This window comes from Hermetia illucens, chromosome 3, assembly GCF_905115235.1.
Source record: "Hermetia illucens chromosome 3, iHerIll2.2.curated.20191125, whole genome shotgun sequence".
NCBI classification, from domain to species: Eukaryota; Metazoa; Arthropoda; class Insecta; order Diptera; family Stratiomyidae; genus Hermetia; species Hermetia illucens.
Window position 1 is genome coordinate 82518011 of NC_051851.1, and position 14242 is coordinate 82532252.

At 43.8% G+C, this 14242-nt stretch overlaps 1 protein-coding gene across 3 annotated transcripts in view; it reads right to left on the minus strand.

Annotated features, from left to right (window-relative positions):
- LOC119651677 overlaps positions 1 to 14242 on the minus strand; it is a 53285-nt gene that overhangs the window by 15060 nt on the left and 23983 nt on the right. Inside the window, exon 1 of one of the 3 annotated variants that reach the window (XM_038055372.1) lies at positions 3874 to 4078. The exons of 1 other annotated variant lie outside the window; for it this stretch is intronic. In XM_038055372.1, coding sequence (XP_037911300.1) covers positions 3874 to 3936 — 63 coding nt within the window. In that variant the 5' untranslated portion in view covers positions 3937 to 4078. Of the gene's footprint in view, positions 1 to 3873; positions 4079 to 4109; positions 4276 to 14242 lie in introns of those variants that run through there. One more of the 3 variants, XM_038055373.1, reaches the window with a different exon arrangement.

The following is a 14242-nucleotide window of genomic DNA, read 5'->3' on the forward strand; positions in this document are numbered from 1 at the left end:
ACGCTGGTGTGTCCAGACCAGTGTCTTTTGAAGATTTCCACCTCCTCAAAAAAAAAAAGAAGACAGACAGGCAGACGGACGGACAGACATCGAATCGATTCTAATAAGGTTTTGTTTCACACAAAACCTTAAAAAAATCCTATATTCCACAGGTCCTCCATCAAAATACTACAACTAGCAAAAAATGGTTAAGGCAACCGGGCGTCTTACATACCAAACCCATTTGCAGATGGGAGAACTGTGTCAGCAGTTGATAATATAATGGAATAATTTATGATGTAAGGTGTCTATGTCCAATTGGTAATGGATGTATAGTAATTAGTAATTCTGTCATGAAAAGTACTAATTTGATGTACTATAATTTTGTTGATTTTAATATGATTACCGTGAAACCTGCCAGTATAATGCGATATATAATCAGCTTGTTACTGCAAAATTGTGGGTATCTAAAGTAAATTTGAGGGGGGTATTAAAGTAAATTTCTAAAATATAGTAATATGCTACTATTATTTATTTTACCATATATCGGGAAGGGATGTATTTTGAAGCCTAGATTTTATATAGGTTCATCACTACGATTTTTTTTCCGACATTTCGGTTGGATAGGTTCTGAAAACGAAACCTACTTCACTTTTTGGATAGCAAATCTTGGGTCATTACTCCGCTGCGCTTCGCCCAATTTTCGAAATAAGCCTGTTATTGAAAACTACTAATTGAACTCTTTCATTTGATACTCCACACAACCATATCCTGTGAAAAAAATGCTCCCCTCTTTCGCTTGTATGGGGAGTCCTCCTCGAATCCAACACAAAATGATATCATTCTTTGCACGTATAACGGTTCACAGCTCACATATTCTCACCAAATTTCGTGAAGACAGGTCCAGCCGTTTCTAAGTAAATCTCGTGTGCCGGACAGACAAACATTGAACCGATTTTGGTAAGGTTTTGTTTCACAGGCTTCAAATCGAAACCATCTTGGGAGAATGGAACTGTATGGCAATAGAATTGTAGGAGAGGCTCCCTAATATGTGAACTATCCATTACCTGAGTGAAATTATGCGGTGTCTCCAACGATTAATTATTTGAAATAATAACAACTTGTTGTTTCTTTCTCGTTGGTGTGAATATTTATTCTTGCAAATACTGATATTTCGGGATCCACTTGTGCCCTTCATCAGTACTAACAACGTTGTTAGCACTGATGAAGGGAATAATAAATATTCACGCCAACGAAAAAGAAAGAACAACTTTTAATTATTTCAAACTATCCATTACCACTGTCGCCTTCTGGTCAACTCGTCCTGGTTTGTAACTGGTATATGCGACGATGGAGTTCTTTTTAAGGCTTTGTGTAAACACAAAACCTTATTAAAATCGGTTTACCGTATGTCTGTCTGTCTGTCTGTCTGTCTGTCCGTCTGTCTGTCTGTCTGTCTGTCTGTCTGTCCGTCACACGCATTTTTCTCGGAGACGGTTATAGCGATTGACACCAAATTTGGTAGAAAGGTGGGAACTGTGAACGCTCACACATACAGTGAGTTACATCCTTTTCCGTTGAATTTAAGGGGGGGTCCCCATACATGCAAAAGCGGGGTGTAAAATTTTTTTTCATCAAATATAGTCATATGGGGTAACAAATTAAAGGTCTCAATTAGTACTTTTTGAAGCCGGTCTTAGTTTTGACATTTGTTGGAAAGGTGTGGAGTGCAGGGGGTTGAAAGTGATCATTTCTTTAAGGGGGCCATTCTCAGAAACTACCAAACCGAAAAATCTGAAAAAAATCAGGGGGCTGCCACTATATGGTGCCTTGGCTCCGAAATACCTTCCATACCGATATCTGTTCAAATAAAGTTAATAATAGTATATTACTATAATTTTTTGTAATTGGCTGAAAACCCCCCTTAAATTCATCCTAGCGGCACGATGCAGTGATGTAGGCTGTAATATAGAGCATGATCATACCAAGTTTGATTGAAATCGCACTATTACTAACAAAGTTATAATACGTCAAAGTTGTTGCTTCTTTGAAAATTGAAGACTATCAATGTCAATATCACCCGAAAGCGGATACTCTCACATAATATATGGATATATTACGTGCTACGTACTAAGAAATACACAAAACCCTTCGTACCTGAAGCGTCCAGCTTCCGGTTTCCCGACTTGTTTGGAAATAATGTCAGCGCAGCACACTTCGATGGCACATCGCAGATAAGGATTAACGAAGGCTTGCGGATTTTGAGAACCAGTAGGCGTCACTTTTCATTTGCTATTCCCTTACAGCAATACAGAAGCAATATTAGCACAGAAGGAGTTCAACTTGGAGTTGATATTAAGATAACTGTACTTCAAAATTTTATACAAGGCAGGGAAAACGAATCCAGGGCTGTTAATGCGTCGGTAAACATCAAACACGCTTCCTAGGTGTACAAATTGATCAACGCCTTCGACAGTTGGCCGTCGATGTACTCACCCTAGTCCAACTTTCGTTTTGAAAGTTTCTCTATGAAAGACCAAACAGATGTCGTCAGCGTAATCATTGAAGACGAGCACAGGACAGTATGAAGAACATTACCCACAACATAACAAAAGAAATATCGGCGGCAAGATGAACCCCTAGCGGCACATCACATTTTGCGCCATGATATGTCGGTCTGATAATAGCTATTAATTTCTCCGTAAATAGAGGACCCCAGATACGCTGCCTCTTCACCCTGTCGAAAGCCTTGTCGAAATTTGTGAAGGGCAGATGAAGCGGAGTGTTGATGATTTCAATTCAGGAGTTTCCTAAGCGAAAACCAGCCGGTTTTCTGCTGATTAAACTTACTAAATATTCCTCGATAGGTTCTAGGAGTATTTTAACTATTATTTTTGCAATGGAGTATGCAGACACTCTTTCAATTGTTCCACTCGAGACGGGTATCCTTCTTAGAATCATACCTAATTTACAATTAAAATCAACAACTTTTATAACCCTCCTAGTGCAACACATCCAAAATATGATGGGGTGCTGTATGCATTAGTGATGGGCGCAAAAGGATATTAACTGAAATCCACATTCTGTGATTTTCCTACAGTAAGAACATTTCCACCAAGCGCTTGAGAAATTACATTTGGTATTCGTAACCAATTTGGCAATGGGTGCGCTTTCAAGAAAAGGCCCCTCACCAACGACCAAATAACAATCTGTATTCAGATTGGAGCTTAATCAGTTGACAAAAAAATACTCACAATATACAAACAACATGCCTCGCTGATCTTTCAAAGCAAGTATGTGATACGTTTTTCGAAGCTTTTGTGACTGATGGGGATTAAAATTTCTACAGAAAAAGTCATTCAAATTACTCAATAGATCAAGGTAGAATTCGATGCCAAAAAGTGCAACTTACGACTATACCATAATAGGCCACGCAAAGTTACTTTCGTGAAAGGTAATTGTTGTGTTGAGTAATAGTATTCTAATTAGCAGCAGCTACGCAACTTGGAAAAGACAAGGAGAAGCAAAGTAGTTGTGTTTAGCAGCCCGTTCTGGAGGGTGACATAATCTCCAGGGAATAACTTTATAGAACAATGAAAAGACTTCAAGTGCATTGATCGCGTAAGATATCCTGTCGACAAATACTTCATTAGGAAAAGTCCAGAAAAGCAACTGACGGCAGTATTTGGAGAGGGGGCATTAACTTACGTTGTAGTGGAATTCCATAAAATATGTCGAAGGACCAGCGAAAGAAAAGCATGATTTCCCAAATTGCCCTACACATGGTAGCCCACCGAAAGCCCTGAACAAATGCCGTCCCTTCGCCCAGAATCCAGTCTGAATAAGGTGCTGGGGAGAGAAGAGTGGTACTTAGTGAGTGAGAATTTGTCTTACCCTCACTCTAGATCCGACGCCTACCTTAAGCAAGGGGTTGTCATTGTGGTGATCACATCTCATAAAGCAGTAGAGACCACTCAACAGCACAGTGTTCGAAAATGAAAATATCCAAATAATGTACTCAGAAAACTCTACTGATTTATAAGTATCCTTGCTATAATCGGAAACATTCACACAAACATTTAGTCTCCTGAATTTATTCACTAACAGCCACTAAGTCAACTCACAATTACCTTCACTATGATGAATAGGACAAGTATGGTTATAAATACTGACACCTTTGCCATCTTTACAAATATTAATGCAGCGCAATGACACGGTCCTTGTCAACTACTGTATGCTTCCAACTGATATAACTTCTAAAACCTCAGTGTCATCACTTCACACTTTCAACGTGGTTAGTACTGTTGAAGCAATATCATTGGAGGCATTTTTATATAATTAATATTATTATAGCCTAAGAGCCTCTAAGTCAGGGATCAAAAATACATGCAAACATTCGATAGCGACAAGGGTGAACAACCTTCGCAATTCAGTTCTAAGTCCCAGCAACTGTTTAAGGTATTGAAGATATTTACTTACGGCCTAAAGTAATATCCTACCAAAAACTTCCCCTTTCAAAAGTAATCCAAGAAGAACGTTTAGAAAAAAATCTTTTGTTTTGTCTTTGGAATCAAGAGAAATCTTTCGCAAATTAGAGAAACATATTTCCAAGGCGGAAAAACTATTAGATAAGGTAGAGAAGTATAAATAAATATGTTGGCAAGATGAGGTGCCACATTACTTCGAAAGTGGGCTAAGTATACTTTTTGAAGAATTACAGTTGGCCAACAATAAGTCTGCACTCTAAGAATAGAAAATAACTGGGTAAATTGGTAGCTTAGCTGGTATAAAAGCTGAAGATTGGCAAATACACATCTCATTGCAATTTATATTCTTTCAGGAAGCATAAGAATAGCTTAAGACTTAAACAATATTTCCTACTCAATTCCAAAAGTACAGTCTTAACCGAACTTATCTCCAAGTATCTCAGACATTTTATGGCTATTGAAAAGGGAACGTTCTTGGAAATTGGACTAAACTGGACTTTGAAAAATATCGGCAGCACACATTTGTCTACCTCATTGTCCTTTCAACCTTCGCTCTCATCTATCACAAATTAATGAGATAATTTTTTCGACTATACTATAGACTTTAAAACCACCTATCTTTACACCCGTTATCCCAGCAGTTTTACCATCGACTGGTGCAAACAAAATCACTCTGATCTGGTATATATGTGAACGGTTGCCATTTACCCCTTGGTGGGGTATAGTGCGTCGACCACACCTGCCATTGCTCGCGGTTCACAGAAATACGTTTCACCTCCCCCTGGGACTTAGAAACTGCATTTCCAGATTTTAGACAAGGCAGTGAAAACGAATCTAGCGCTGCTAATGCGTCCAGTTATGTCCAGTTCGTTTCTAACGACAGCAGAAACCACGCTTTCTAAATACGAAAATTTATCCTCCATTAATGCAGATAACGAGAGTGTTTTAACCTGTCAGAATGAAAACCTTACTTTTGTTGGTGTTTATCTTCAGTCCGACTCTACTTCCTTCTCTTTCCAAACCCAGGGCCATTTGACCTAGGTCCATGACCCGGTGAGAGAGCAAACAAATGTAATCAGCGTAGTCGAGGTATTTGAGGAAAGATGTCGTAATGCATTGAATTTCTCCACGTCCTGCGGACAAGAAAACATGGAGAAAGTCACGGATAATACAGAGAAATAATATCGAACTCGGCTTTGGATCTGAAAAGCCTTAAAAATTTTACATCAATGCAGCACGTGACGTTTTGCGCATATGTCGCTCTACTAATAGCTACCTGCATTACCGGAATGCCCAATCTACGCACATCGTCCCAGATACACTGCCTGTTCACACTATCGAATGCTTTCTCCAAATCAATGAAGAGTAAGTGAAAGGAAGTTCTAAACTCCACGCACTTCTCCAAAATGATCCTTAGGGTGTTGCTGTGGTCAATGCAGGAAAATCTAGAACAGAAACTAGCCTGCTCTCTATCGATCAAGCTTTCGATATAAATTTTGATGCGTTCCACAGAATTATTTAAACTATTACCTTTGCGACGGGAGAGAGCACGCATCAATTGTCACTACCGATATGGGTCCTCTTCTTTCGAATGTTAACCATCACCCCCTTGTGGGCACGGTCTCGAACTTCCAAGATTTCCATATGAGTAGAAGCAGCAGATCTGCATTAACTACAGGTGCAAAGATAAATATTTCTGCTGGAAGACCGTCAAGCCAAGCTGCTTTACTTCGTTTGAATGCATTGATGGCCGAAACGATTTCTCTTATGCTTTGAGGAACTGTCTGTATCGGCATGTTAGGAAAGCAGTCATACGGTTAAGGACCATGGTGAAGTGGTTTTTCCACCTCTTCAGTTACTCGTCATCGTGAATGAGAAGTCGACCCTTTACGTCCTTCACAGGACCATGGACTATACTTCCGAAATCATTGCGTTCTGCGGGATTTTCCAATGCAATTCTCTCGTGTCACAGCGTACACTACTCGGAACTTCTCGGGATTTCGCTCGATATCGGACCGCATCACGCCCGTAGTCGCTCGCAATGGTCAATAGAGCCTCCAACCCCTTCCATCTATCGATCCACTTCTACGATTCTGCCGTCAACCACATCAAATGTTGCTCCTTGGGAATGGCGCCGATGACATGTGTAGCACCCGAGAAACGAAGCATTTTTGATGGCAATCCAATGCCGTCCGATAAGCAAGATATCCTTTCCATTGCGGAGCGATAGTTGGATCATACAAGCGGTCGATGTTGAACTTAAAGGGTCGCAGCCACCCAACCCTGCGGGAAGTGGTGGATGCAACACGCAAACGAACGTAAGCGAATATCAGACGGTGATCCCTTCCGAGGGACATCCAGACGACAACTTTTAAATCTACTGCTGATCGCGTAGTGGTCGATCTGATTGCTCGCACGGCGTGGTATGCTCTGTACTCGAATAATGAATTACTAATGATAAGGCAATGGAATTTGCAGGAATTCATGAACCTCCCACCTTTTCGTTACCGTCGCAAACACCGTGTTTTTGAAGTTAGAAATTTGTCAGAAACCGGCTCCCAGGTCAAGAGAGGGCGCCTTACGATAGCCGTGAGAAGCAACCCGACACCTGATTAGCGTCCGCTACCGCTTGGCTGTCCAGAGTACAAAACCACATTGTCGCATGAGCGAAAGGAGAACTCTCCAGGGTCCCATTATTTTACTTCCTTTAGATCCAGAATGTCCAGCTTATATCGCTGGAACTTCTGCTCAAGATGGAGAAAGCAAGCATTCTGAAAACTCTCGTTACCGTCATTGAGGAGCATGCGCACATTCCAGAAACTAATCATGGCGGGATCCATTGGTAGTCTTGCTCTGTAAGTGGAATTGTTAGGAGGCGTGTATATCGGACATCGTGTCGAGTGTATATCGGACAAACGAAAAGACTGGTAACGATCAGATTTAGGGAGCATACGAAGGAGGCATATTTCTTTATTTGCCACTAAGGCCAAGTGAATTCTGTCGGGTTTTTGACCATTTCCCGACAACTTATTGTAAAATTAGATTTTCATTTCTTACTGTTTCTCTTCTCTGTCTGTAAATCGTTATTCAAAAATTTTGAGAGCCCACAGTGGCCATTAGATTTAAGTTATTTTTGTTATTTTAAAAGATTGTTTTTTATTGTTCATTTTTCCAATCTATATACTATTGTTACCTATTTCTTAAAAATAAAAATGATTTTAAAAACAAAAACAAAACGAAGGAGGCAGAGTTGGTTGTCAAGTACTCCCGAAAACCCACAAAATCTATGGTGGCTAAACATATGGTGGAATACGGCCATAAAATAAGCGCCGTTGATTTGAAAGTGTTAAAACAGGTAAGGAAAATTAACCAGCTGCATTAGCAAAGCAGTAGACACTAGGTTGAATTCAGATCTAGGCACTTGCTATTCCCCCCTTATTTGAAAAACTTTTTTAAAAAACTAATTAAATAAACCTCTTCTTCTTACAGAATTAGTTATCTATTCTAGTCATTAAAATGTAATTTAATATTTATTCATTTACAGGATCTAGATATAAGTCTTTCTAAAAATCTAATTTAGCCATAATTAGAATAGTATAGTATATATTATAGTATAGATTTAGATTAGTATAAATACAACTAATAAACCTACTGAGGACCAGACTTGTTAACACTGATGAAGGGAACAAGCGGTTCCCGAAATATCGGTATTTGCAAGAATAATTATCTACACCAGCGAAAAATAAAAAGCCATTCCATCACGGAAAGTGTCCTCACACTTACCCCTACTAATTAATATAATATTACCAGCGTAAATCTGGACCACGCGCTCATCAACTATAATATTCCACATACGCAATGTCATTGATAATAGAACTGCAACCTGTTGGAACTGTTACTTGCCTATTTTTTAACGCTTTATCTACTCAGAAAGATAGGGGTTATCCAGTTAAGTTGACCATCACTCTTGGCAAGCATTTTATTTATGTATTGAGATTTCGCATTAGAGCGTTAGTTCTCATGTAATTGTCTAACACTTTCTCTACTTTTTTCAGCGCGGAAGATAAAAGGGAAATTAGTCTAACAGTTTTAAGAGAAAAGGATTCTTCCTACCCGCTCCGGAATGAAGATCACTTTCACCCCCCTTCCCTGTACCAATGCTACACTGCACCCCATGACCCTTAGTATGAAGCCTAAAATGACTGCGGGACCCCTCTGGAGCAGAACTGGGAAAAGCCCATCCACCCCAGGTCATTTTAGTGGCTCACATGTTCACATTGCCCATCTTACTCAAGCTTCCGAGCATACTTCTTTTGCTATTGACCAATTTCCCTTTTTTTCCTTCCTTTTTTTGGAATATCAGACAGAATTTAATTATCCTCCGCCGTGGGATAGGATCCCGTGAAATAAGAATTGAGAAGTGGATACGCCCTACCTCTTTATGTTGCGGTAGGCCTTTAATAAGAATATTCCCTAGTGCTATGTCTATGATATCTTACCTGGTGCTAGTCACAAACGTTAATATTTTATTATTTCTAACCCATTGTAAAGGATAAACTCAAAAAGGTATCACTGCTCCGATTGGTGTCGCCGCTTCTCCAGAGCTCATTATGTGCGTTGGTATCGCAGCCGAGGAAAAGTGTAGCGCCTTTCTCTCACAGTACTTTATCAGTCCGACGGCCTTGTTCCGATGATACGACTCCGTCTCAAGTTGTTCGAGAACCTCGAGATTTCGACTCAAAACTATATGTTTTAATTCAGATCTAAGAATAATGCGAGCTCTTGGTTTTGCATAAGAGGCGTCCTAAACTCCCTGCATACTGTTCCAATGCCATTCTTGGAGCTTGCCCTTGCAATCACACAGAGGAATCCGTTGCAAGGTGTAGATAAGCTGAACTGCTAACAATTGGCTCTATTAATGGTTAGAGCAACCCTCCAAAATTGGGGTATTGTCCTCCTCCGACGAAAAGCACTCTCCTGTGACTGGTTGTCTGCCTTAGCGTTGAGAAAACCAGGTGTAAGTCATCCAGCCTCTCCTCTTTAATAGGAAGCAGATCCACCCTCTTACTCGATCCTACCTTTCGGCCCTTGCAACCTCCGCGATTCTTTTGAGGATCTCGGTAGGTTTTCCATCGGATATGTGTGTCAGAATATCCTTCTCTGGTTTCCCCTTGTACAGATGCAGCCTGATGTGGCGGAACCTGTAGTTATATAACTTTTGAACAATTCCAAGGATCCGTCGTCGACCTTGATCGGGAGAAACTTGGATTTGGCTTCTCCATAAGCTTGTGAATATTCTTCCCAGCAGTGAGTAGACACCATTATTTTGGAAATAAAGAGGTTCCTAAAACTACTCCTGCTATAGCATCCCCAACACATATCGACAATCCTGCAGCCTTGTAACTTGTCAATATAAGGACTATGGCCCTAAACTATTTGGCGATGTCCTCTGTCGCGCAGTCTTCCAGGATAAAACCTGGTCAAAAGCGTATGCTGTTGAACACAAGCTTTGCACTCTACCCCGCACACATAGACCAGCGTGTTACCAAAACTGTATCGTTGTAGATAATATTCGATGCAATATATTGCGGTAGGCAGGTCACTTAATCCCTGTGTGTCTACAAGGACAACATCTATGATCGGAAAAAAGATTTGGAAGACTCTGCCTCAAATAGCGCGATAGCGTAGGCCAGGGAGCCAGACAGCTTTTAGAAACATTAAATTTGTAATCCTCGGTGCAAAACCCGGATATCTGGAGTTCTTACTAACTCAGTCCAAGACCGGATAGCGTTTGTAGAGCCGCTGATGATGATGATTTCCGACTCGTCACTAATGGGTATTGGCTCCGTGAAAAATTGAGGGAGAATGAACAGTCGGATGCTCTTCACTGTGCTACCGTAGCTAACGCCAAGTATCCTAACTTCTCCTTCTTGGGTTCAGGATTAAATTTCTTGGGAGCATTTCCCCCGTTTGGGTTATTCCCTGGTACTCCCATCTCCTCTGGTCGCTCTCTAGTCCCTGGACCTTTTTTTTTTTTTTTTTTTTTTTTTTTTTTTTTTTTTTTTTTGGGTAGGGTAGGTGAATGCATTTACGCACACAGTGTTGGACTCCCGATTCGGTACATCGTCGGACTACCAACTAAACACCTCCCCATCGTCAGAGAGCTAGCCTGGAACCGTTTGTCACATTACTTCGGGCCAGCCCCCGATCTCTCCCGCCTTGCGGAGCCTTCAAATCAGGGAATTCCTTTCACCAACGGGAGGGGAGAGGAGGAAGGGAACTGACAGTTCAAGGAACTCCCTGCCATCCGGCTCCTCCAACGGTCGAGTTCTATCTTCTTAGCAACGAGAAGGGCCCGAACGTAATGGGCAACACGGTTCCAGCTGTCAGCAGTCCTCAGCATCTCTTCCACAATGTTGTCTGGAGAGAGATCCCCTGTGTTTAAATAGAGCTGCTGACGAACCCCATCCCACCTTCCACAAGAAAAAAAAGTGTGGTGGGCATCGTCCACAACTCCATTGCAAAACACACAGTCCGGAGAATGCGCCTTTCCAATCTTGTGCAGGTAAGACTGAAAACTTCCATGCCCACTTAAAAATTGGGTAAGGAAATAGTCAGTCTCGCCATGCTTCCGATTCAGCCACGCACCTAGGTTGCCGATGAGCCGCGCAGTCCATCTGCCTCTAGTTTCATTTTGCCAAGAGAGCTGCCACTCGTCTAGAGTGTGTTGCCGTTCTTCGCGAGCAACCACCTCCCTTGGCTCATCTCCCTTGCGCTTGTATATGGCCTGACGCTCCCTAGCAAGAAGGGCAACGGGGATAACTCCCGCGATCACCATCACGGCCGGTTCAGAGACTGTGCGGTACGCAGACGCCACTCGTAAAGCTCCCCGTCTCTGTACTTGCGCGAGGCGTCTACGATATACCTCCTTGTTAAGAGCGCCAGCCCATACCTCTGCGCCGTAGAGCAGGGCAGACTGCGTTGAGCTCATCAGGAGACGTCGCCTACTAGACGTAGGACCCCCAATGTTTGCCATTAGCCTACTTAACGCCGAAACTCCAACCGCAGCCTTGTTCGCTGCTGCTTGGATTTGCTCAGAAAAGCTCATCTTTGAGTCAAGAGTCAACCCGAGGTACTTTACCGCTGATTTTGACTCGATTATCGACTCGCCGAACGATATGGGACACAGGGTCGGAATTCTCTTCTTAGTCAGGATGACTACTTCGGTTTTTTCCAGTGCAAGGTTGAAACCATGAGTAGTCATCCATCCGCTTACCCGTCGCATCAATATGCCGAGTCTGCTTTGCGCCTGTTCGACAGTGCGTCCAGCAACAAGCGCTGCAACATCATCTGCGTAGCCGACCAGGCGCGATTCTTCTGGCATGTCGAGTTTAAGCAGACTGTCATAGGTAGCGTTCCAGAGGTCCGGCCCTAGGATGGATCCCTGTGCTACCCCCGACGTGACCTCCATCCACCTTTGACCCTCTAGTGTTTCATAGAGCAGGGAGCGATTCCTCAGATAGTCCCTCAAAATCCGTAAGAGATAGTTCGGCACGTTGAAGGTATTGTCTAGTGTGCCTAGAATGTCTTTCCATCTTACGGAATTGAAGGCGTTTCTGACGTCAAGCGTTACGAGGAGCACCACCCGTCGAGTTCGGCGGCTATGTGCCTCTGCTCGTTGAACGGCGTCCACGACCTGCATGACAGCATCAATTGTCGATCTCCCTGCCCTAAAACCAAACTGCCGGGGAGATAAATCTCCGGCAGCGCGTATCGCTTCAGCGAGTCTACTTCTGATGAGCTTTTCGAGCACTTTCCCAGCAGTATCAAGCATACATAGCGGGCGGTATGAAGACGGCAGTTCGGGATCGCCTTTCCCTTTAGGGATCAGCGCAAGCCTCGCAACTTTCCAACGAGCAGGGAAAATGCCCTCTTTCAGGCAAGCGTTGAATGCACCGAGCAGTAGGCCTGGCCGGTGTTGGAATACCAGTTTGTACACCTCTGCTGGAATACCATCGGGTCCTGGCGCCTTCTTGTTTTTCATAGAGAGGACTGCCTGTTCCAACTCTTTTACAGAGAAAAGTGGACAGTCCTCTGCGCTCTCCGCGCCGACGTCACCATCCCATACGGGGTGTGCAGGGAAGAGTGCCCTCACAATGCGGTCCATCTGCTCGGCCTTAAGTGAACAGGGTTTCCGCAGAGCCCCGATTTTTCGGGTTACAAGTTTGTAACCGAGTCCCCACGGATCCCCGTTCACCTCGTCGATCAGATCTTGCCAGCAGCGAGCTTTGCTCTTGTTTATTGCGCTGCGGAGTCTCCTTTTGGCTGATTTGTACTCCATCATTATGGTACATGCCTCTTCCCGGTCGCCTAGACGTTGTGTTAAGCGGCGGAGCCTGTGACATTCCTTCCGGAGCTCTGCGATTTCCACTGTCCACCAATACATGGAAGGTTTGCCGCGCCTCGATGTCTTCCTGGGCATGGAGGCTCCGCAGACCGTCGTTATCAGGTTCATAACTGAATTTACGACAGTGTCAGCAGCGGCGCCACCGCCCCCAGGAGTACCCTTCAGCGTGGCCCCACCCGTTCCCAGAGTTTCGACAAACTTCCCGGTGTTCACCTTCGCGACGTTCCATACACAGAAAGATCGCTGGGGTGGCGCACACTGAGAGTTTGTGTCCACCACTTCAAAAGCAATGTATTGGTGGTCACTGGCCGAAAACTCTTCCAGAACTCGCCACCCGTCCACCAGCGACACCAGTGATTCCGATGCGAAGGTTACGTCTGGAATGCTTCCTTCGCAGCCCGGGCGCCGGAACGTTGGGGTGGATCCGGTGTTTAGAACTACCAGTCCTGTTCTCGCCGCCATTTCCAAAATTCGTTTCCCTCTGGAATCTGTGTGAGGCATGCCCCATTCAAGTGCCCTAGCATTGAAGTCACCTCCGACCAGGATCCGCCCATCCGTGCTTAAGATAGCGTCCTCCAATGCCTCAAGCCTCCGACGAAAGTCCGGCATCGTCTCATTCGGCGTAAGATAGACACTAAAAAACGTTATCCCTGAACACCGAATCCAAACAAAGCCGTCCCCTCGGCCTTGGGCAAGAACCCCCAGGAGGGTGCCGTCCCGAACCCAGATGGCAGCGGTACCTGATATGTCTGGGTGCCATGAAACTGGGCCCTTGTTTCGGTACTGCTCACTGATGAGTACTAAATCAGCTTTGGTCTCCGCAGCGAACTGCGCTAGCAACTCGTGAGCGGTTGCACTCCGGTGCATATTGATTTGTAGGATGCGAATCATGTTGACCGTATCCTAGCTCTTTCCAGTTCTGCTCTGAAAACTGGACACCGCCCCGATCCCGCAGTGTGCGCAATGCTCTCATCAGTCGCGCCACGGTCCTTGCATAGAACGCAGCTTTCCTTTTCATTGCAGCTGTTCGCTTTATGGCCTGCCTGACCGCATTTACGGCATGTTGCCCTTCTGTCAGGTCCCCGACAGTTTGCAGATGTGTGCCCATAATCCAAACATCTGTAACATTTGGTTGGGGCGGCCCGAATTCGTATCCTACACACTACCCAACCAATTCTTATTTTCCCGCTGTTTAGAAGCTTCCTCGCGTAGTGCTCGGCAACTTCCACCACAGCGAGTTTTTGGCCTCGTGAGTTTGCGGAGGTGATACCAATCCGGACATTGGTTACCTCCGGGCATTCGCGTTTGATGGCCTCTTCTACCTCGTTCTTTTCCGTGAGACAGTCAAGGTCTCGTATTTCTAAAGCAC